The following is a 21482-nucleotide window of genomic DNA, read 5'->3' on the forward strand; positions in this document are numbered from 1 at the left end:
AGAAGGATCTTAGTTATCATCTAATAAAAGTTTGTAGCTCTAGCCAGTTTGACTCAGTGTGTAGAGCATCAACCTGCAAACTGAAAAGTCCTACGTTCAATTCAGGTCAAGGGTATGTACCTCAATTGCAGGCTCCTCCCTGGCCCTGGCCCCAGCAGCCCTGGTCAGGGCCTGTGTGTGAGGCAACCAATAGATGTGTTTCTCTGTCTTTCCCTCTCTCTTCCACTCTAAAATCAATGGAAAAATATCCTCAGGTGAGGATTAGAAAAAAAAAGAACATTGTATGTGGGCTAACCAAGGTTGAACAAGTGACTAGAAACCAGTCTCTCCACCACTTAAACCGACCACCAAGAATATTACCAAACTTATTTACCATTTTTTACTCCAAATGAGTGGTTTACCCTAAGAAAAATTTAGTCCGTTTGTTAAAGATGAATATCTACCCCCACCAAGACAGAAGAATGGGCAACCGGCTATGGACACATTTACTTGTGCTGTCACCGGGTCAGACCAGTTCACTCCCTTGACATCCTGGCCCACTTGGAGGGAAGACCCAGTTCAAATTACACCAGAGATTAGGAGAGGCTGTCAAGGAATTTCTCTAGCACGCTTTGCCCTTACATGGGTAAAGGAAAGTCAGTCTTATACAGGTACCTGACAGTCAGTGGGACAGCACTGGGAATTAGGGACAGGAAGCTGCAGGTGCGCGCGCGAGCGTGCACACACAGCCCATTGCATGAAGTAAAGCCATTGCAGGTTGACCAACAGGCCCTGGGAGTTAACCAGCACTGGTCTCTGGATGGGCATCTCAGTGAGCCATGAGCCCTGAACAGGAGCCAGGTAGCAGGCTAAAGGCAGCCACCCTGGCAGGCCTGGAGCTGCCTGAATTCACCATAGCCTGGAGGAGTTGGCAGGGTCCAGCTATAGGGCCTGAGGATCAAGTCAGGGGCTTATGTCTTAGGACTCCCAAGAGCAGGGTTGGGCTGTCTTGGGAAACCCATGTTGCCAAGGTTACAAAGGCAAGTGTGGGGGTACAAGGAACTGAGAAAATGACCAATATCTGGTCTTGGGAAGAGGCAAGCTGTGCAGCCTACCCCAGGCCAGAGCAGGACCTGGGCATGCTGGCTTGATGCAGAGTCCCCTGAGCTCCTGATCTACCTCCTTGGCTCCCCAGCCACAGCTGGTGAGTGTGGGTGGGGGCTCAGCTGGGCACCAAGGCAGGTCCCAGTGGGGCCCAGCTGCATTGAAAGGAGGGCAGCAGAGGCAAGGGTCAGCTGGGAAGCTGTTGTTGTTGGCTGAGCAAAATCATCCCAGGCTGGAATCCTTCCCAGCAAGGGGAGAAGCATCCCTATGTGGTCCCAACCCGCCAAGGCACTGGAGCCTAGGAAGTGCAGGGAAGATCGCACAGCCTTGCAGACAATGCATGCCCCAGATCAGGAGTCCCCAGGGAGCTGGTGGCAAAACAAGTTCATGTCATAGACTTTGCTGACTCTGGGGTAAAGGCTCGGCTGGCCTACACTCCATGTGGTGACTCTCCCAAAAGAACTCCAGAATAGGTTCTGATCAATCTCTGTAGCCCCAACCAATCTCCTGATTTCTTTCCTGTTTCTCTTCCCCATATCTCCCCCCAAATCCAAGCTCCACGTCTTGGCTCACTAGTAAGCTAATTAACATTAAATAGTAACATTTTATTCTTCCCAGTTTTATTAACACATTTGGAGAGGATCACAGAGAACAGAAATCATCTCAACTAAAGGGATGAATATTTAATGGTGAAGGTTTAACTACGCGATACCTGGGAGACGTTTTAAGGCAGAGGAAAGCTGCCCAGAATCCATTCCTCCCTTCATCATGGCACCACCATTTCTTCTTGGAAAATTTCCTCTTCCCCGTCATGCAATCCAAGAGCTTACTTCCCATGAGGGATGCCAGACGTGACGTATCCTTGCACTCAACAATGGTGGGACGTAGATACACGGTCCCAGAGCAGACGGATGGCGGTTGGTGGTCCTTCATCACAGAGCAGGCAGCGTGATGACCCTAGAATCCTGTCATCCAGCCCTGCAGATGTTCTTTGGCGAATGTTCTAGGAACACTGATGCTGTGAGCCATCCCCACCCCCACCCCCCACCCAGCCTTTAAGTCAATCAGACTTTGCTGTTTGCAAACACATGGATCTCAAGTGGCCCCCACAACTGCCTCCACACGCAGTCAGGCCAGTGATGACGGGGAAGAGGGCTGGCTGGCTCAGTGCCCCTCCATGCAGGGGCAGGGACGCAGTACATCACAATCACCACCACCGTGGACATAGTGCATGAGTGGCCAGAAACAAGAGCCACTTGCAGGGACCCAGGGCTGAGAGAATGGAAAGCAGCTTCCCATCTCCCAAAGGTGACAAGATGGGATCGTGTGCATCCCTGAAGGCCAGGCTGACAGCAGGAAAATCCCTCACTGGCAATCTTGCCTCCTCTCTCCTGCCATATGCACTGGCACACACGTGAGCACCTGCAGGCCCACACAAGTGTACACACTCAGCTAGCAGGCATCCTTCTGGTCTCTCCGAGAGACTCTCCCGGAGAACATGCAGGCCCGTGTCTGGTGGAGGCTGGGTGGTAAGTGGAGAAAACAGAAGCAGGGCTGGGCCATGGTGTCTTCCTTCCCTGGTGGGACCCAAGAAGCCAGGTCCCTGCCTCACAATCTTAAATAAACCAGGAGTCCCAGCGGGCAGACCGACACACACCCTAAGTATGACGAGTTGTCCCCTTACCTCCATCCTCACGGCCACTTGTTCCCTTCTGGGTAGGGACCAACCACTGAAAGGCGCTGGCACTCATTGGGAAGGGCAGGTGGGACAGACAGGTGAGGGGTGCAACAGACTCAGCACAGTGGGACCTCAGACCCACCACGTGTATAAGCATCTCCTAACGGAGCTTCATCACCCACACTGATCACACATGACAGATGTCCCCCCACCCCCCAGGAGCCCCAAGTAAGCAACCAGGGTGTGGCTGGGCCAGGAACCAAGCAGGGGAGAAGGCACATGGGAGTGAGGCAGAAACCAAGCTGCTTCCGAGGACATTTATTGGAGCCTGGCCAGCGTGAATGCATCAGGAGCCCCCTCCCACGGCCCGGCAGCCCGGCGGGCCGGGACAAAGGAGGCACCTCCTCCGATCCCTTTATAGACAATGTTATAAAAAAAATAAACTTTACAATAATACATCTCGCTCATCTGTTGGGGTATTATTTCAATAGCTTTGTTTCTTTAAAAAAAAAAAAAAAGGAGAGGGAAACCACATGATATATGTATATGGATGTGTATATACATATATGTCAAGAAGGGAAACGTGTTGTGTACATACAGTTGGCGTATGTCTCAGAAATGAGGAAAGATAAGCTGGAAGCGGGGAGAGAGCTGCAGAGACCAGAGCGTGGGGCAGTGGGCGTCCGCTACGGTCTTCTCTGCCCCTCTCCGCAGCCCTCTCTCCAAAGAGAGCCACCCAAAGAATCATTTCTTTTTTTATTTCAAAATTCCTGCCACCAAGAGGAAGCGGCAGCCCCGAGCTGCTGGCAAGCATTGCTCCCTCCTCCTGAAGGGGTGTCCCAGGGGGGCTGAGCCTCCAAGGCCCTGGAGCTGCCCAGCCCATGCCACAGTGGGACCTCCGTGCACACCCTTCCCCAGGCCAGAAGCAGACCCGCCCAGCCCAGAGGGCGGGCAAAATAAACTCCACGCTCAAAGCCCTGTGGAGGTGCTACTGGTGCCCAGTTGGACCCAGGGGCCAGCCTCACTGCTCTGCCACCTGACGCCCCTCACCAGCCCCAGCAAGTCCCCAGAGTGGGCCACTTGAGAAGAGCAGTGGCCACTGTCCTGCCTCTGACTGCATCAGGCACGGCCACAGTCCCTTAGCCGCAGGGGTCTCGTCAGGGTCCAGAGAGGAAAACGCCAGGAGAAGGTGTGGGGCATGTCTAAACCTTCGTGCCCGCCTTGGCGCTGGGGTGCCCTTGCCAGGGGCCGTCCAGGAGGCTCTCAGGCTGCCCGCCTACTGTCTGTCTGGTTTAGAAAAACTTCTCCAGAGAAGAAACCTGGGAACAGACAGATTCAGAGACAAGGTGGGGAAAAATGTTTTGCAGTGTGTGTGTGTGTGTGTGTGTGTGTGTGTGTGTGTGTGTGTGTCCTTTCAGCAGGCGGGTGCTCTCGTCCATGTAGCTTTCGGAAACCTCCAGATGCCGCGCCCAGAGCCTACAAGGCCAGCTTCCACATCAGGAAGGAGAGAGCGGTCAAGGCGGCCGACGGGCTGGCTCGGCAGAGGCCTGAGTTGGGTCTGATCACCTTGTTACTCCCTGGGATGATGTTGGTGGTGAGCTGAGGCCACGGCAGAAGGGGACAGAAGCAAAGAGAACAGAGAAGACAAACAAACCACAAGAGTCAGCAGGGCTGGGAACAGGCAAAGAAAAGGACCAACTTCCCAGACCACTACCCTCCCCCCCTCCCCCTCGCATCCAGGGGGCTCCCCTTTGCCCACTTGTCCACTCTCTTGGAGGCAGAGCCAGGCTTCCAGAGAGCTGGGCTGAGCCCCAGCTGGGGAAGGCAGTGCCATGATGCCCAGGGCAGCCTGGCTGACACTGCCCAGGGAGGAAGGCCAGGGAGAAGGGGTGAGACAAAGATCTCAAGGGGAAGGAGCTCCCGGGTCCCCAGGACCTTCTTGAGGAGAGGAAAGAGGTGCACTGTTCTTCCTGTTCCTAAATGTGGCTGAACCCCTCCCTTCCATCGAGCACCCCCTTCGTATCTCTAAGGCACTCTCCTCCCCCTGTGGAAGCTTGCATGGCCCCTCTGGGTAAGTTATAGACAGACTATCATATAGTCAGATCCCCTCATGCACTGGGGCTCCTGTGAGGAAGGGGCTGTGTCCTCTCTGTCTCCTCAAGTTCACAGAACCAGCAAGCGCAGGTGCTCGGCACACCTGTCTTAAGAGTCAGGAAGGCATGGCAGGGCCCTGCTCAGAGCAGCCAGTGTCTCTCCCAAGACAGCCAAGCTCTGCAGCCGCCCTGTCTGGTGCTCAGCTGGCCCAGCCCGCCATGGATGAGGGCCCTGAGTCTAAGGCTCACCTGGAAGCAGCCTCCAGTGGCCAGGCCCTTACACCACCGCACTCTGCCCCACTCACCTCTGTGAAGCACGTGCTCAGCTCTTTGGAGCTATTGGCCTTCAGCCCCTGCTCCTGCGGGAGAGAAGACACCGGTGAGGACGGGTCACCGCAGCTGAGCTTGTCCTGTTACTCAGACAAGGCCCAGCCATCTGCTGTGGGCGTCATGAAGCACAGGGCACAGGGCAAAGCTCTGGCTCCCATGCAGCACAAGACCCTGTCCCCTTCTGACATCTCAGCAACTAGATCCCAGCTCCTGCCGGCTCCTGAATAGAGAGTTCTAACTGCACTCGCGAATGTCCAAAAGCCACTCACAGGTCTCTCCACCACACTCAGCTCCTCCTGAGGCAGGAACCATGCCTTCCTCCCCTCACATTGCACGGTGTCTGGCCTATGACAGCAGCTCAGTAAACGTCTTACCAGGTGCATGCATGAATGGATAGATGAATGTACGCATGCCACTGAGCAGAATCAGCATCTGAGAGTCCTCATTTGGGTTCATGGGGAAGAGACAGTGATTGATTAGTTATGTCTGCCACTGGTGCATGTCAGGAGGACATATGGCAACAGTGCCAAGGGTTAGTTTTTCCACCTAAATCAATGTATGGCTCCTGGGAGCTCTGTGGTCAAGGTGAGGAATGGGAAAGAAAGCTGGTTTGGTGATGGTTCCAGGTTCTGTGCCCCCGTCATGACTACCTGGATGCAGGACCAGAGGGTGTGCTGATGAACAGTCCTTTGTGATCATCATCCTAACAGTGATCCCAGGGAGCCAGCTGAGGGATGCGGTGTTTCTATCCTAACTTCAAATGGCTTGGTTCTCAAGGCACCTGCAGGGACTCTCTGGCCACCAGAAGCAACTGAGAAGCCCAAGAAATTATGCCTAAATCACTGCTCTCGGCCAGAAGTATCAAAATCCCTTGAACATCACAGGCCATCTGGTCAGCTCCACAAAGCCCAGCTCTCACACAGGGGTCCGGCCAAGAGCAGAGGCAGTGCCAGTGATGGAGATGTGATGGGGGTGATGCAGTGGGCAGAAACCAGACCCAGAAGGATCCTGCTTAGGACCACAGAACCAGTGACCCAGGTGCCAAGATCCAGCCCCACCAAGCCACCAACCTGCATCCCTGGGAAAGGGAGAGTACTCTAGGGCCCTTTGCCCCAAGGTCTGGATTCTACTGCCTGGACCCAGGGCAGCTCCGGCCAGGGAAAAGTGCTGGCTGGAGCCAGCCAACTCTCCCCTGTGTCCCTGCTTCTGTTTCTGGCACCACCCCCAAATCTCAATGCCCTTGGTCACCTCCCTCCAGCATACCCAATCCCCCAATAACTCACAGCTCCTCCCCACAGTTCAACTCCTCCTTTATTACCTGACTATGGCCAAGATCTCCAGCAGATCCCTCAGTCTCTCCTTTGCCAACCAATCTCCCCAGCTGTCAACTATCCTCCCAAACCACAGTTCTCATCTTCTCATCACGACACTCCCTGTTCAAAAGCTTTCATGGCCTCTCCACACTGACCATTCAACCTGCTCACTGGTCTTCATTCCTGCCCACCCCCACTCTGCATTCTCGCCCACGTCCACCGCCTGCTGTCCCTCCAGATCCAGAGCAGGCTGTTTCTCCGCAGAAGGCCAGACAGTAGCGATTTCAGGCTCTGCCGGCCAAGCACTGTGCACTCCGCTCTGCCTGTGCACATAGGCGATGTGTAAACAAGGGTGCAGTGTTGACCCAATAAAAAAATGTATCCACAAAGGCAGCACGCCAAAAGCAGCACCCCCTACTCAACCTCTCCCTGCTGCCCTGCCTCCCTGACTTTCTCTGCTTGCCCCTCTGCTTGCCCCTCCCTTTCTTCCAGGCTTAGCAGTACCCTTGACCACAAGGCCCTACTAGGCTGGACCCCACCACACAAGATCAGTCCTTTTGGTGCAGCAATCACTTCCTCCCCCTGATCTTTGGAGCATGTCCATCCCACCCCTATGGGGACCTGGGTACTGGCCCAGGAAGCTTGTCAGCATTCGGTGCCTGGAATACAGTGACATGCAGAAGAGTTTATGTTGAATAAATGCATGAATGCAGAGGTGGATGAATAAATGAATGACTGTGAGGGAGAGTTGGAGGAGGGAAGAGGGAATGCATGCAAGTCTCCCAAAGCTTTGAAACAAGCCATATTTATAAAGCAGGAATTGTGCCTGATAGACACGTGGCAGGCCTCTCTGCCCCATTCTGATGGCCGAGGGCATGTGCACAAAGTGAGAGACCCACCATGGAACAGGCAGGAGAGGAGGAGCCCGAGGCAGGTGGCTGCTAGCTGCTGAGCCCATGCAGGTGAGTGGTGAGGGGCTGTGGCAACTCCTCCAAACTCATTTCTAATTTCCCTAGATGCGATGGGCCGTATCAAGGGTAAGAGCAGGAACTGACCGGTGGAGACAAAAAAAGCAAAGGGTGTTGCTGGGCCCCTTAGCACAGGAAGGGTGAGCCTCTAGTTGATCTGATGGGCCCTACAAACTGGCCCAGAGCAACCTGGAAGTGCTCAGGACCCTGGGAAGAAACCAGGGCCAGGGAAGGTGCCAACCCACTGCCAGCTTTCCCCATCCACACTGGTCCAGGCCCATCGTATGACCAAAGGGCCTTCTAACCATCTTTCTGCATTCTCAACAGAAAGATGTCGCCTTGTACATTCATGACACACGAAGGGCATCAGAGAGAGCGGGAAACATAATAAATAGCTGCCTGTGACCAATAAAACAGACTGTTTCTACACTGGAAAGCAGGCAGTTCCAATAGAGCAATGAATTGGGGACTCGCGTTCTTCCACTCCCTCTACAGAGCTCCAGTCCATGCCAACCACTGTATGCTCAGTTATCCATGGAGGGCGAGATGTGGCCAGTTTTCCAGGGATGCTGACCTGGGAGTGGCGAGCAGAGGCATGTGGAAGGGGACAATATGAGGCAATGCAGGAGCCCTACGTAAATGGAAGGCAGCTTTGCCTGAGCAGCATCAGGGGACCACTCGAGAGGCGACATGCAGGCAGAGAGGGTGAGGGAGAGGGAAGGAGAAGCACTTTGCTCAGAGGGACTGACTAGGCACAGCCAGTACCTTGCTTGCACAGTCTTCAGGCCTAACCCATGGGACGACCTCTCTGGGCTTCAGAAACCAAGGCCCTTGCATGAGGGTACAAGATGGGCTATCTCCTACAGGTTCCCTGCTCTAAGACCTCACCTCTCATTTGGGTCAAACCAAGGATAAGACAAGCCCTCAGATGGGGAGGCTGCAGAAAATCAGGCTCAGGTGAGAGGAAACCAGGCCATGATCCAGCAAACCTCTAAGGTGAAATGGGGGGAGGGGAGTCATAGACCTCAGGCACAGGCGTCTTCAAACTACGGCCCGCGGGCCACATGCGGCCCGCAGAGGAGTCTGATCCGGCCCGCCAGGTTTTTTGGGCAGTGAGCGCAGCCGAGGTGTTACAGTAGGAATTAGTAGTTCATATAGTCCGGCCCTCCAGCTCTCTGAGGGACCGTGATCTGGCCCCCACTTTAAAAAGTTTGAGGACGCCCCTACTCAGTAGGCTGTGGTGGGGCAGGAGCCACGGCTTTGAACTTCCCACACCCATGGTCAACCACAGCAAGAGCCGCTTGCTGAGGCAGCATCCCCATGGGCGAGCCCACCCCCATGGACTAAGGGTGGGAGCGTGGCACATGGAGGCGGATGGTGCCTGGAGGGACACGTGGGCCACCTCCGAGCATGGCCACTTGACAGGTGGCACAGCCCCTATGGTGAGCTGCCCGCCACTCTAGCATGAAATTGAGCTGGCGACTGCCTGTGCAGCTGGCCCCGAGCCCTCGCCGGCCACTGCTTAAGTCCGCTCAGAGTAATCAGGAACTGTCCAAGGGTGGCACGGCAGCTTGGCCCAAATCAGAAGCGGGGCCTAATGGAGGGGAGCGGGGCACTGAGCCTGGCACGTGAAGGTCAGCTGTCACCACACAAGACAGCCCGCTGGACAGGGAAGGGTGTGGGCTTCCCACCCAGGATGGCCCCAGCACCGGCCTCTGGGGTGCCGTAGGCACTGGGAACTGAATGCCTCCACTAGGCCCAGTCTCTGCTCACAGCCTCCTCCTGGCACCGTGTTTTTCCCCCAGCTTGATTGAGATTATACATGACCATCAAAAAGTGCATACAGGGTGGGATAAAAGTAGGATTACAGTTGTTCGCATGGAAAATAATAAATAATTAATAGATAATACAAGAGTAAACTGTCTTATGTACTCACAACTGTAAACCAACTTTTCCCCCACCCTGTAAATGTAAGTTGTACACCTGATGACTTGATACAGGCTGTGAAATATTCACCACAAGCCAATCCATCACATCACACCATTACCATTTTCCTGGTTTTTCTTGTCTGAGAACAAATACGGTCTAAGGTCGATTCTCTTAGCAAACTTCAAGCACTCTATATAACACCGTCAGTGACAGTCCGCTGCTGTGCACCAGCTCTCCAGAACTCACTCTTCATGAATGGAACTCTGTAGTGAAAGCCCACCTGCTGCTCATCCCACCAGCCCAGCCCATTCAGACGGGTGTCTCCACTGGCGCACAGCCATGTCTGTTTCCCTTGCCTCCCACACCTGTGCTCAGGCTGTGCTCCCAAAGCCCACCACCATGGCTATACTTCACACCCCACCCACCTTCTGGGCAATTCCAATCCCAACTCCTGCCTGAAACATCCCCTATGCCACCCTCTCACCACCTCACTGCTCCCTCCCTCCTCTGCCCCCTGGAATCCTGCATTCGGTCCTACTTTAGACTCTTTGTTCCAGGTATGTGTGTCAGTGACTGAGTGTGAGAGAAAGTGAGAGAGAGAATGAAAGTGTGTGTGTGAGTAGGCATGAGTATATGGGAGTGTGTGTCAGTGAGTGTACGTGTGTGTGTGTGTGTGTGAGAGAGAGAGGGGGGGGGCATGAGTGTACGTGAATACATGTCATTGAGTGTGTGTGGTTGTGTGTGTGTGTGTGTGTGTGTGTGTGTGTGTGTGTTTTTACTAGAACCAACGTAATAAGCAAAGAATCTCCTGTAGCACAAGTATATGATACTAGGTCAGCAAAGAGAGAAGTTAAGGGGGGCACCCTATGATGTACCTCTACAGTGCCACCTGTGTCCTGTCGTGACCCTGACCACAGACCATATCTAATGGCTGTTAGACTGCTTGACCTTGGACAACGCAATAAAGACCACAAATCCCAGGCTCTTGTCAAACTCATTCACCAGCATCTCTCTAGCATTTCACATAATCCATGTTGGATGGATGAACGGACAACAGACAGGCAAAGAAATTATCATCATGGGCCTTGGACTCAGACGGAGGTGAAATATTATGCCACCTCTAACTAGCTGTGATAGCTGGGCAGGTTGCCTGGGCCTTCTGGGTCAGGTCCTGTAAAATAAGAGCCATCTCTCTGTGAAAATTCAATGAAGTAGGAAGAGCTACTGGCTCATGCTTGGAAGGAGCAGATGGCTGATACACAGTAACCATCCCATTTCTCCTGCATCCCCTGCTACCTGGTACAATCCTGTGACAGAACAGGAGCTAGCTACCGTATTTTTCGGACCATAAGACGCTCCGGACCATAAGACGCACCAGTTTTTAGAGAAGGGAAATGAAGAAAAAAAGATTCTGAAACAAATAGTGTCCTAAAATATTTTATGTGCATTAAAACCCAACATCACAGTCATAAACACATGTAATCAACCCTGTAAAGTAAACAGCAGCATTTAGAACCATTTTAGAGCCGGGCAAGCACACAGAGACCACACAGAGCCGGGCAAGTAAAAAAACTTTTTTTTTTAAAGCTATATTTGGACCATAAGACGCAGGGACTTTTTCCCCCCACTTCTGGGGGGGAAAAAGTGCGTCTTATGGTCCAAAAAATACGGTACTTGCAAGGTGAATGCCTCATGAATGAATACATGGGAAACTAGCCCCCACCGATTCCTCCCTACCCTGGGTCCCTGATCCAAAGGGAGGAACCTGGGCACCCCGCTGGCTAACCTCCCACACCCGCCTCTGACAGCATGGTGCTTCCCCAGGCCCTCGGCCGCCCTGGCTCCGTTCCCCAGTGGCAAAACCACGTCCTCTCACCTCAACAGATGTGCAGGTGGTGATGACGCTGGTCCCCAGGTTGGTGCTGTCACCGAGATCATCTGGCAAAGAAGGTGTTTTCTCCACCCTAGGGGCCTGGGTGGCTGGGAATGAGGGATTTTTGGGGGACAGGTTCACATCTGTGCCGTTGCCAAAGGCCTGGATGGCGTTCCCTGTGGAGGGAGAGAGCAGGTAGACACAGAGAATCAAGGGCACCTCCGTCAACGTCTGCCCCTCGCCATCTCAGCCACTATGTTCCCTGTCACAGCCCAGGGCAGAGGATACGGTGCAGCTCTTCCAGACTCAACTGCGCCGAAGCTCCCCTTCAGATACGAGGTCCCACGTGGAGAAGAAAATAGCAAGAGGGATGCCGAAACCGGTTTGGCTCAGTGGATAGAGAGTCGGTCTGTGGACTGAAAGGTCCCAGGTTCGATTCTGCTCAAGGGCATGTACCTTGGTTGTGGGCACATCCCCAGGAGGGGGTGTGCAAGAGGCAGCTGATTGATGCTTCTCTCTCATCAATGTTTCTAACTCTCTATCCCTCTCTCTTCCTCTCTGTAAAAAATCAATAAAAATATATTTTTAAAAAGTAGCAAGAGGGAGATTAAAAAGACAAGAGACCAGAATAGAAAGAAATATAGGTGATGAGAAGTGCAAAGGAAGGGAGGAAGGTGCTGGAAGCGTGGAAAGCCTGGAGGAAGGAGCGGGCCACGCCCAGGGCAGCCAGCACCCTCTTCCCAGTGGCACTCAGTGCTGCAGACACGCCCACTTCAGAGCTCCGCCATCCCAGCCCCCCAAGCACTGGTTCTCCAGGCTCCTTTGCCACCTCAGGTGCTCCTAGGTCCCCACCACTGGCATTCCAAGGGCCCCAGACTCACCTTCATCCCTGAGTAGCCTCACCAACTCCCACACCATTAGTTAGCACTAACTCACTGAGGACTAAATTAATGGAACCTCTTGGACAAAACTGTCCCCAAGACTTAACCCTCTAACCAAATGCCTAAAGAAATTCCCACCTCCACGTCCTCAAGCTCATCATGTGTACACCTGAACCAGGCACTACTCCCTTCCCTGTCCATACTGTTTTCCCGTGTTTCCAATCTGGAAGGTTTCATCTCTCCCTACCCAAACCCCCCCCCCCATTTGCCTCCCTAACCACCCACTTGCTGCCATTTGAGCCCACCTCCTAAAGTTCTCTCCCCTCCACCTCTTCCCTCCATCCTCTATGACCCTGTTTCAGGACCTCAGCCATCACTGTCCTCTCCCTCTGAGTGGACCCTCTGTGGGTCACTGGTCAGAACCACATCCCTACCTCACCCCTCCACACTGGACCACAGAGTGAACCTCTGAAATGCACATCTGACCTGGAACCAGGTGATGCCCCTGCAGTGATTCACACCACCACCCCAACTGCGGGAAGCCGTCCATTGTCAAACACTATCATGAAAGTGCAACAAGGAACTCGGAAGGCTGATGAACCTTGAGCTTTAGCAAGGACTAAAGCTATTCATCAATTGTTCTGTTGAGATAGTGGTGGCTCAAAGCAATTTCCTGACCTAAGAGTCTCAAAGTAAATCTTTACTGATCTTTTTACTGACCTTTGAGACAGGCTGCTTCCGGTTTTCTGTGCTCAACTAAGGGCAAAGATGTGTATCTAGAATTGAATGAAAGCTAACAGGCCCAGGGCTTCAGAGAGCTTCTTTACTAGAAGGAAGTTTCCACCTGGCCCCTGCGCCTTCTAAATTCATATTTCCTATCTAGTGTTTTCATTTATGCGCGGCCCCTTCTTCAGATCCTGAACCCTTGCTGCAAATGGATGAGGCACACCACCAGTGGGGATCCCCTTTGGGAGGGGGACCCCCTCCTGCCCAGACAAATCCAGGTGACCCCATCCATGCTCTGAAGCAAGGCTCCGTGGTCTGTGGTTCTCACAACTCACTCTGCCCAGGTGGACAGACAAGCCCTCCCTGCCACTTCGCTGACCAATGGCCCTGTCCCTCAGGGGGTCACCTCTGAGGAACCTCCAAGGGCTCCCTACTGCAGGCTGGGCTGGTCATCCCACCCTGGGCTCCGGGAGAGCTCTGTGCAGGCCTTTCCCCAGCATGTTCCCCCGGACTGTGACCACACGGACCTCAGTCAAGCTACAAACTGCCCATGACAGGCACTACAACTTGTTTCTCTGAGTTCCCAGGGCCATACAGAAAGGCAGCATGGACAGATGGACAGAAGGAAGAGTGAGGGAAGAGAGGGGGAGGGACCCTCCAGGGGGTGTGGGTAGCAGAGGTGTCAGTCTGAATAGATGGAGGCAGACAGAGCTTGTGGCTCACCTTGCTCTCCAGCCTTTGGATTAGGAGTTTGATAACTTGGGTGGGGAAAAGTCACAGATTCCAATGGATTCTTAAAAATTGATGCCAAAGGGAGAAGCGACAAGACAACCGAGGGCCTCACCATGAGGTTGTCCCAGAGGATCTGTCTGAAGCTGTCAGCATAATAGACCAGAAACCTCCAGCCCTGACTTGACACAGGCTCACGGCCTCCAGTGGTAAACTGAGGCTGGCCCACGGACAGCTCCAGGGTGACTTGGAAAGCCCAGCCACTGTCTCTGCAGGTGACACCCTGGTGGAGCAGCCCCACAGGTCACTGGCTGTCCCGATGGAGGAGGAAGGGCATGGCTCAGACAGCCTCAGAGCCCCTTTGGGATGAGGATGGGAGCGGCGAGTTTGGGGGGAGCACTGCAGGACTTACGAAGGCAGGGGTTCTCGGTGAAGTCTCTGAGGAACTTCTCACACTCCTCCTCCAGGTTCCCACTCCCCCGACAGCTGCACCAGGGGGATACCACGATGCCAGTGGGGCTGGAGTCCACATAGTTGGGCGTCATGTCAAACCCTGGACAGGGAGAAAGGGAAGCAAAGGAGAGGGGAGCAGTGAGACCCCCCTCTCTGGACCCCCAAACCTCAGACCCCAAGATAATAGGCTTGGAAGCCGAACTCCTTCCCACCTGCCCCCAAACACACATACATCCCAACTCAAAGTCCAAACTCTGAGTGTTACTATTCCAGGGAACCATGGGGGTAGCAGGGGGCAGAAGGCGTGGGAATGCTCCCCCTACCCCCGCCCCCACTCCCATCTCCAGAGTGTGGCCTGTATTTTCTCCTGGCCTCAAGCAGAGTGTATTCTGGAATTCATGTGACTGGGCTCATATCCTGGGCTTGGGTCCCAGTGCCAACATTTACTAGCAGATGAACCTGTGCACATTATTCCATTTCTCTAAGCCTTGGTTTCCCCATCTGCAGCATCTCCACTTCCCAGCACCTCCCTAGAAAGTGCTGTTAAAAGAATTAGACAGTCAACTGCTCAGCACGGCACCTGGGATGTCAGACCCTGCAATCAATGTTCCTTTTTCCTCCTATTTCAAAATCCTTGTAGGTTCCTCGGGCCCTCCTCCCCCATGAAACAGCCAGCCTGCTCTCTGGTCTCCCATCGCAGCTCCATCCGAAACCACCACCAAGAAAGGCGAGCTCAGGTGTCCACTCAATGGCTGGACCTGGGCCTGGCCCCTGGCCCCTGGGCAGCTGGGCATCACCGTGAGCCCGAGCAAGGGGTGGCTTACCAATCATGCCCGCATAGGAGCCCAGACACGCCTGGTAATTGTCGGCTGGACAGCTGGTGAGCGTCTGGTAGGAGGCGTGACAATTGGCGTGGAAGTCCGCCAGCCGGGACCTGGTTTTGGGAGAAGACGCATGGAGAGAACAAATTAGCGTCGCTGCCTTCCCTCCCGCCTCCTCTGCAGCACAGGGGTTCCTCCCAGCTTCCTGGACTGGAGGGAGCCAGGGAGAGGGAGAGGAGGAACATGGGGCCACCAAGGGCTCTCGGCCTTCAGGGACCTGAGAGGGGACAGGGACTTTAATAAGTTCAGAGGATCTGGAGGCAAACACAACCTCCAAGCACCGGCTGTGGGTTGAATTGTGTCACCCAAACCCCTGGTACCTGTGAATGTGACCCTGTTTGGAAGTTAATTCTTTGCAGATGTAACCAAGATGAGATAATAATGAAGTAGGTGGGCCCTCCATCCAATGACTGGTGTCCTCATTAGAAGAGAAGAGCCCTGATCAGTTTGACTCAATGGATAGAGTGTCGGCCTGTGGACTCAAGGGTCCCAGGTTCGATACCCAGTTGGGGGGATGGGGGTGGTGCAGGGGGCAGCTGATGGATGTTTCTCTCTCATCAATGTTTCTGACTCTCTCCCTCTCCCTTCCTCTCTGTAAAAAATCAATAAAATCTATTTAAAAAAGAAAAAGAAAGAAAGAAAGAAAGAAAGAAAGAAAGAAAGAAAGAAAGAAGAGGAGAAGAGACACAGATGTGCAGCACATGCAGACGGAAACAGAGGCTGCCGGGATGCGCCCATGAGCTCAGGACACCAGGGGTGCTGGCAATACCAAATGCAAGAGAAAGGCACGGGACAGAGTCTCCCAGAAGCCTTTAGGGGGGCCTGGCCCTGAGGACACCTCCAGAACTGTTGGAGAATAACTCTGTCTTAGGCCACCCAGGTGTGGCACTTCGTTACAGCAGCCACAGGAAACTCATACAGCACCTTCCAACGCCACGTTGTTAGCTTTGGCCAGGTGTCTCCTCCAGTGGGGGGACCTGGTGAGGGCGGACCCCGGCTCTGCAGGGGTCACAAGCAGAGCCAGAGGCCCCCATCTCCTTCCCACCCAGAAGGCACCCAAATGCCATCTCTTAGCCAAAACACAGGAGTCTGTCCAATGCCACCTGATCACAGGTAGGGCCCAGCTCCCTCCTGCTGCTTCCTCAGTGCCCCCCCTGCCGCCCTGCCCTATGAAGTCCTTTCTGGCCGCCTCTACCTCTGTATTCCAGCTGCAGACAACATCTGGACCAAGCAAGCAAATACTCAATTGTATAGGCATCTACTGTTGTTGGCCTGTTGGACTCTCCAACTGGAACCCACATTCCCAAGGGACAGACCCTACTGATTTCTTCATCCAAACCCCTTGGGTTGGATGCAGTGGTAGATATCTACCCATCCTTTCTCCGAACACGTGCTGAGCCCCTGCCACATGACCGAGGGACTGAGGGTGGGAATGACACGCCTGTCCCTGCAATGTCTGAAAGGAATTCCCAGCGAATGGGGACAGGGTCCTGTGGGAGCAACTGCCCACTAAGCAGGTGAGCCTCCCAGACGGCCTCTCAGTGAGAAGGGGTAGGCAATTTCACTGCTGCAGAGGAGAGGGTCTGTCACCAGGCCACGCTCTGCCCATCCCTTGCCCGTGACGTGGCCTGTGCTCAGCGTCCCATTACCCAATGGGTGAGCCACGCCAGCCCCCCTCCCTCACAGGGGCCTGAGAGACGTGGGCACAGAGGAGAGGCATCAATCAACCTTATCTCCCCTCCACCCGGGCGCCTCGTCCCAGCACGGTGCCTGCCATGGGCAAGGACCCAGTGGGAGCAGCTTCCCTGTGTCTGATAAAAAAAAAAAATAAAAAAAAAAAAGACACCTGTTACCTGCCACGGTGGATGTGGGTCCCAAGCAAACAGTGTGAACAAGGAGATGGCTCCCTCACCCCTCCCTTGCCTCCAGGCGCCAGGCGCCCCGCTGGACAACAGGTGACCGATGCCCTCCCGCCCCCACATCACTTTCCCCGCCAGGCTGAGGACGCAGGAGGAGGAGGCAGGCCCCCGAAGCCAGGCACCGTGCACTGGGCCCCGGGGTGACCAATACGAAAGGGCTGCCTTGCTCCCCTGAGGCCATGGCCTACTTCCTTCCCGGCAGGCCACAGCTCTATCCAGAGCACAGGGAGGGGGAGCAGGCCCAAGACCAGCAGGCGGCGAGAGGAATGGGGTGGAGGGGCAGGCAGCTCTGGAAGGCGAGAGTGGCAAATGGGGCCATTTAGGAGGATGTCCCGTCCAAGCTCCAGGAGGCCTTTGATTGCTCAGGTCCTCTCCTCTCCGCAAAATACACTGAAGTCCCCGGCAGCTGGAGCACTCTGAGAGCACATGGTGTCAATTTCCCTCAAGCCATGACACGCCTGACTCCAACCACAACACATAGCAGCCCTGGTAGGTGCAGACACAAGGCAATGGGATCTTTGCACAGTGCACGGCGAGCCAGCTGGGATCTCTGCACCATCGCTGGGCCAGGTGCCACTCTCCCTGCAGGCGCCCTCGGTCACCTGTCTCGTGGACTCTGCCCTCCCTGCCAGGACAGGCCTTCCTGGATCAGCCCCACCGCTTCTCAGATGTCTTCCTTTCAGAGCCCCCGTGAGAGAGGTGGCATCAAAGAAAGCGGGAGAGAAAGACGACAAGCAGACCACGAAGTGAGAAAAGCAGAGCGCCAGCAAGAGAATCAATATGAACCCAAGCCAACTCCATCTCGCCGAGATCAAGCGAAAGCTGCCAAGTGAGCGCGGGGCAGCAGGTGGGTCTTTCCAAAACACAAACCCTCTGTGGGCTTGTTTCCTCAGCAGCTGTAGCCTGTTCAATCACAGGAAATCAGCGGAGAGACGGAGAGGGGCACTTGACCCCCAATTTGATTAAACAATTGCCAGATTGAATACAGGACACCCATCTAATTTGAATTCCAGATAAGCGATAATGCACCTTCTTAGGGTAAGTGTGTCCCAGGCCATATTTGGAGCATGCTTACATTAACCGGTATTCCATTGTCTATCTGGAATTCAAATGTAACGAGGTATCCTGTATCTTATTTGTTAGACCCTGCATTCCTGTTTGACGGGCAGATTTGCTCCTGCGAAGTCAAGATGTGTGCAGACCGCCCCTCACAGCAGAAATCACGCAGATGGGGTGCAGGGGTGCGTGGACTTCCTACAGGTCAGCGATTCTCAAAGTGCAGTCCGAAGACCAAGGCGTCAGCTGGGAATCTGGTAGAAATGCACATTCCCAGGCCCCACCCCAGACCTAGCAGATCTGACAACCAGAGCAGGGCCCAGCCACCTGTGCTTTGCCCAACCCCCCAGCCCTCCAGGTGGCCTGGAGGCAAGTGCCACCAGGGACATGGCCCCTGCACAGGCTCAGAGCTGGTCTCAGCTTTCGCTGCCCCCACTCCAGGCCCAGCCAATGAAGAAAATGAAGCTTCAGGCCAAAGCTCATAATTACATGGCAAAGAGTATGCATGTTCATACACACACACACACACACACCTACACACATTCACACACGCACACCTATACACGCACACCCATACACACACACCTACCTACACACATACACACACACACACACACACACACACCTATACACACACACACCTACACATTCACACACACCTTCACACTCACACACACTCACACATGCACACACACCTATATACACACACCTACACTCACTCTCTCTCTCTCACACACACACCCCTATACACATACACCTATACACACACACACAGCTACACTTAGACACACCTCTCAGTTCCATGCTTTGGTCTTAGTAAAGAGAACATACAGGTACCAGTTATCAATGAGACACCCCCTTAACCCAGATTGTACCCAAACACATACACTTTCTCAAATCTGTCTGGCCTCATATACAACTGGGGTGAACTGCTCCCACAGAACCCCCAAACATCCCAATGCTGGCCAACACGTGGCTGTTTGGCCTGAAGTTGTTGTCAATTTCCCAAAGTTCCAACTTTTCAGGAAACCCCTGTTCTACTGGTTGGAGAAATGGAGAAAGAGGAGAGGGGGCTAATGTTCCCTGAGAACCTACTATTTGCTGGACACACTCTCTCATTTAATTCTGAACAACCCCATAAAGTAGACAGAGTGGATGATGTCACTGTGCAGACAGGGTCGCTCCAAGAGGCAGGACACACATGCATATCCCGCAGCAGCACCACACCCGGCCCAGGCACCTCCCCGTGAGGGCAGGTCCTTTCTCCGGCTCTGCTGCCAGGAGCCCCCGCTGCTCACAATGCTTCCAGGGTAGCCGCCAGCACGGCCTCACGCAAACCAACAGGGTACCACAATATTGTGTGGAGGCAAGAACGGGCTCCCAAGAAGAGCCAATCACTCACCACGGCTTTCCAGACAATTTATGGGGATGCAGAGCAAAGGGCTTTACAAGGCTCACGTGCATCTGGAGCCGCTGCCTGAGGCCCCGTCAGCGGTGCAAGGCCTCGTTAAGTGGGTTCGGTGTCCGTGACACTGAGAAAGGGGAAGGCGGATTCCACCCACGCAGCTGTTTTCTGACATCTCCGGGGCTCACCGTGGACAGCCTGTCCTCCATCCTCTCCTGCTCCTCTAGGATACTGCCACCACTCGCTTCATGGCATGAGGGACCAACCGGCTTCCTTCCCTCCTGTGCAACCTGGAAGTGCACACTGGGAACTTATTCTTTCTTCCCAGAAGAGCTGCTCTCCTCGGGGACTTCTTCCTCCCGCCAGGCTGTCAACCATAGCGTCCCACCCCCCTGGGATGCAGGTGGACACACGACCCAGGCAGCACAAACCACACATTTTTTTTCCCAGCCACACTGACTGGCCCAGGGAGGAGGATGATACAGGCTGGGCCAGACAGGGCCCTTCCCCGAAGTCTTGCTGGTGGAACAGGCATGGGAGAGCATCCTTCTTTCTGGCTATGAGACTGGATAGGTGTGAGCCCAGAGCAACGGGAACCACGTTCAAGCCTCGTGGCACAATACAAATAAGTAGTTACACTGAAGAGAGAAGCAGAATCAGAGAGAGAGAGAGAGAGAGAGAGAGAGAGAGAGAGAGAGAGAGAGAGAGAGAGAGAGAGATCGATCCATTTGTATTAGAGTCCTGGGTTACTCTCCTGCCCCTTCCTCTCCCCTATTGGAAGCTAACAAATTCCTTTCTAATTTTTCTTAAGCTACTTGGGTCTCTCTCACTTATAACAGAAAACATGACTACTATTTAGCTTCGCTCTCTGATTTGATATGATGTTCTATGCCAAGTTCAAAGCGACCAGAAAGCACACACTGGGCAGGACACAGACCAGAACCCAAACCCACAGAGGCTATGACTAACCCACACAGGAGAGCCAGGGTAGGCGCACTGCAGCGAGAGCCACTCGGAAAATGAACGGCGGTGAAATTCAGGGAGGAAGACGCTCCGCTCCGGGCCTTGCATTCTTACCCAGCCAGCGAGAGGGGAATGGCGCAGACAGATAAGCCACAGGAAGCCACCTCACTATTAAAAATGACAAGGACAAGGATTGCACCAATATACAAAAATTCAAACCCGAAATCGTGTAAAAGGATAAAAAGTTTATGCACCCTGGTCACAATCAGGGGAAATCGTGAGCTTTGGAAGCGACAAGATCCAGAAGTAAATTCCAGAAGATGCTGACACAACCCAATGTGCATTATGTTCTCTTTTAATAAAGTCATTTTAAGATTGTAATGATTTCTTTACGTTTAATTGTATGGGGGCTATTATAAGCAATGCTGTTTCTAGCCTTCAGTTAGACAAAATGTTATCGGTTCCAGAAGCATCAACACATTCAGTGGACCCTCTGTCTGAGACAACAAGGCTGAGAGAGAAGAGCTACCAGCTCAGAGGACAGGCCCCAGCCTGGGGCAGCTCTGATTCCTACACCCAGGAGCCTGCAGGCTGGAGACAGCGCCTGATGCCCCACTGGGAAATGCACGTGGAACCCTTCTGGACACGACCAAGACCTCGGGGCCAGCTGCTGCAGGTAGAAATGCTGGATCTCCACTCACAGGAGACCCTGGATTCTTGGAGCATCCTTCCCCACCCACAGCCTCACCCCAGCCCCTCCACAGAAGCACTCCCCGTCATGAAATCCAGCTTCTGACATCACGTCGTGCTGACGGGGTATGCTGTGTGGCCACGAGTAGGTCCTTAAACCTCTCCAGGCCTCTGTGGCCTCATCTGTAAAATGGAGGTGGTAGCAGTTCCTCCCTCACGAGGCTGTGGGGAGGATGAATGAGATGTCCAATGAGCAAATGTACGAAAGTGTCCAGACAACACCTGGCGTGCAGCGGGTGCCTGGCAATGCCTGGCAGTGCCCAGCAATGCCTGGCAATGCTCATCAATGCCTGCTGCCCCTGTTACTGCGGTGGGGGTCACCGCTGACCACTCCTGAGCACAAACACTGTGGAGAGACACAAGCTCTTCCTCTTCGGAACGAAGGGACGTCACACCTCTGACCTACTGACAAGCACCTCCTGCCTTCACACGGCGTCATGCAAAGTCCTTCC

The 21482-nt window shown here is 54.0% G+C and overlaps 1 protein-coding gene across 2 annotated transcripts in view; it reads right to left on the reverse strand.

Annotated features, from left to right (window-relative positions):
• Positions 1-1748: 1748 nt before the first annotated feature.
• The window catches only part of GFRA2 (GDNF family receptor alpha 2), an 83222-nt gene continuing 63488 nt past the window's right edge, over positions 1749-21482 (reverse strand). For both annotated transcript variants that reach the window (XM_045585882.1, XM_036450378.2), the window contains 5 exons: positions 14881-14990; positions 14016-14156; positions 11271-11443; positions 5160-5213; positions 1749-4360 (listed from right to left, as the gene is read on the reverse strand). In XM_045585882.1, the coding sequence (XP_045441838.1) occupies positions 4238-4360; positions 5160-5213; positions 11271-11443; positions 14016-14156; positions 14881-14990 (601 nt within the window). In that variant the 3' untranslated portion in view covers positions 1749-4237. The remainder of the gene's footprint in view (positions 4361-5159; positions 5214-11270; positions 11444-14015; positions 14157-14880; positions 14991-21482) is intronic.

This window comes from Pipistrellus kuhlii, unplaced genomic scaffold (genome assembly GCF_014108245.1).
Source record: "Pipistrellus kuhlii isolate mPipKuh1 unplaced genomic scaffold, mPipKuh1.p scaffold_m20_p_21, whole genome shotgun sequence".
Lineage (NCBI taxonomy): Eukaryota > Metazoa > Chordata > Mammalia > Chiroptera > Vespertilionidae > Pipistrellus > Pipistrellus kuhlii.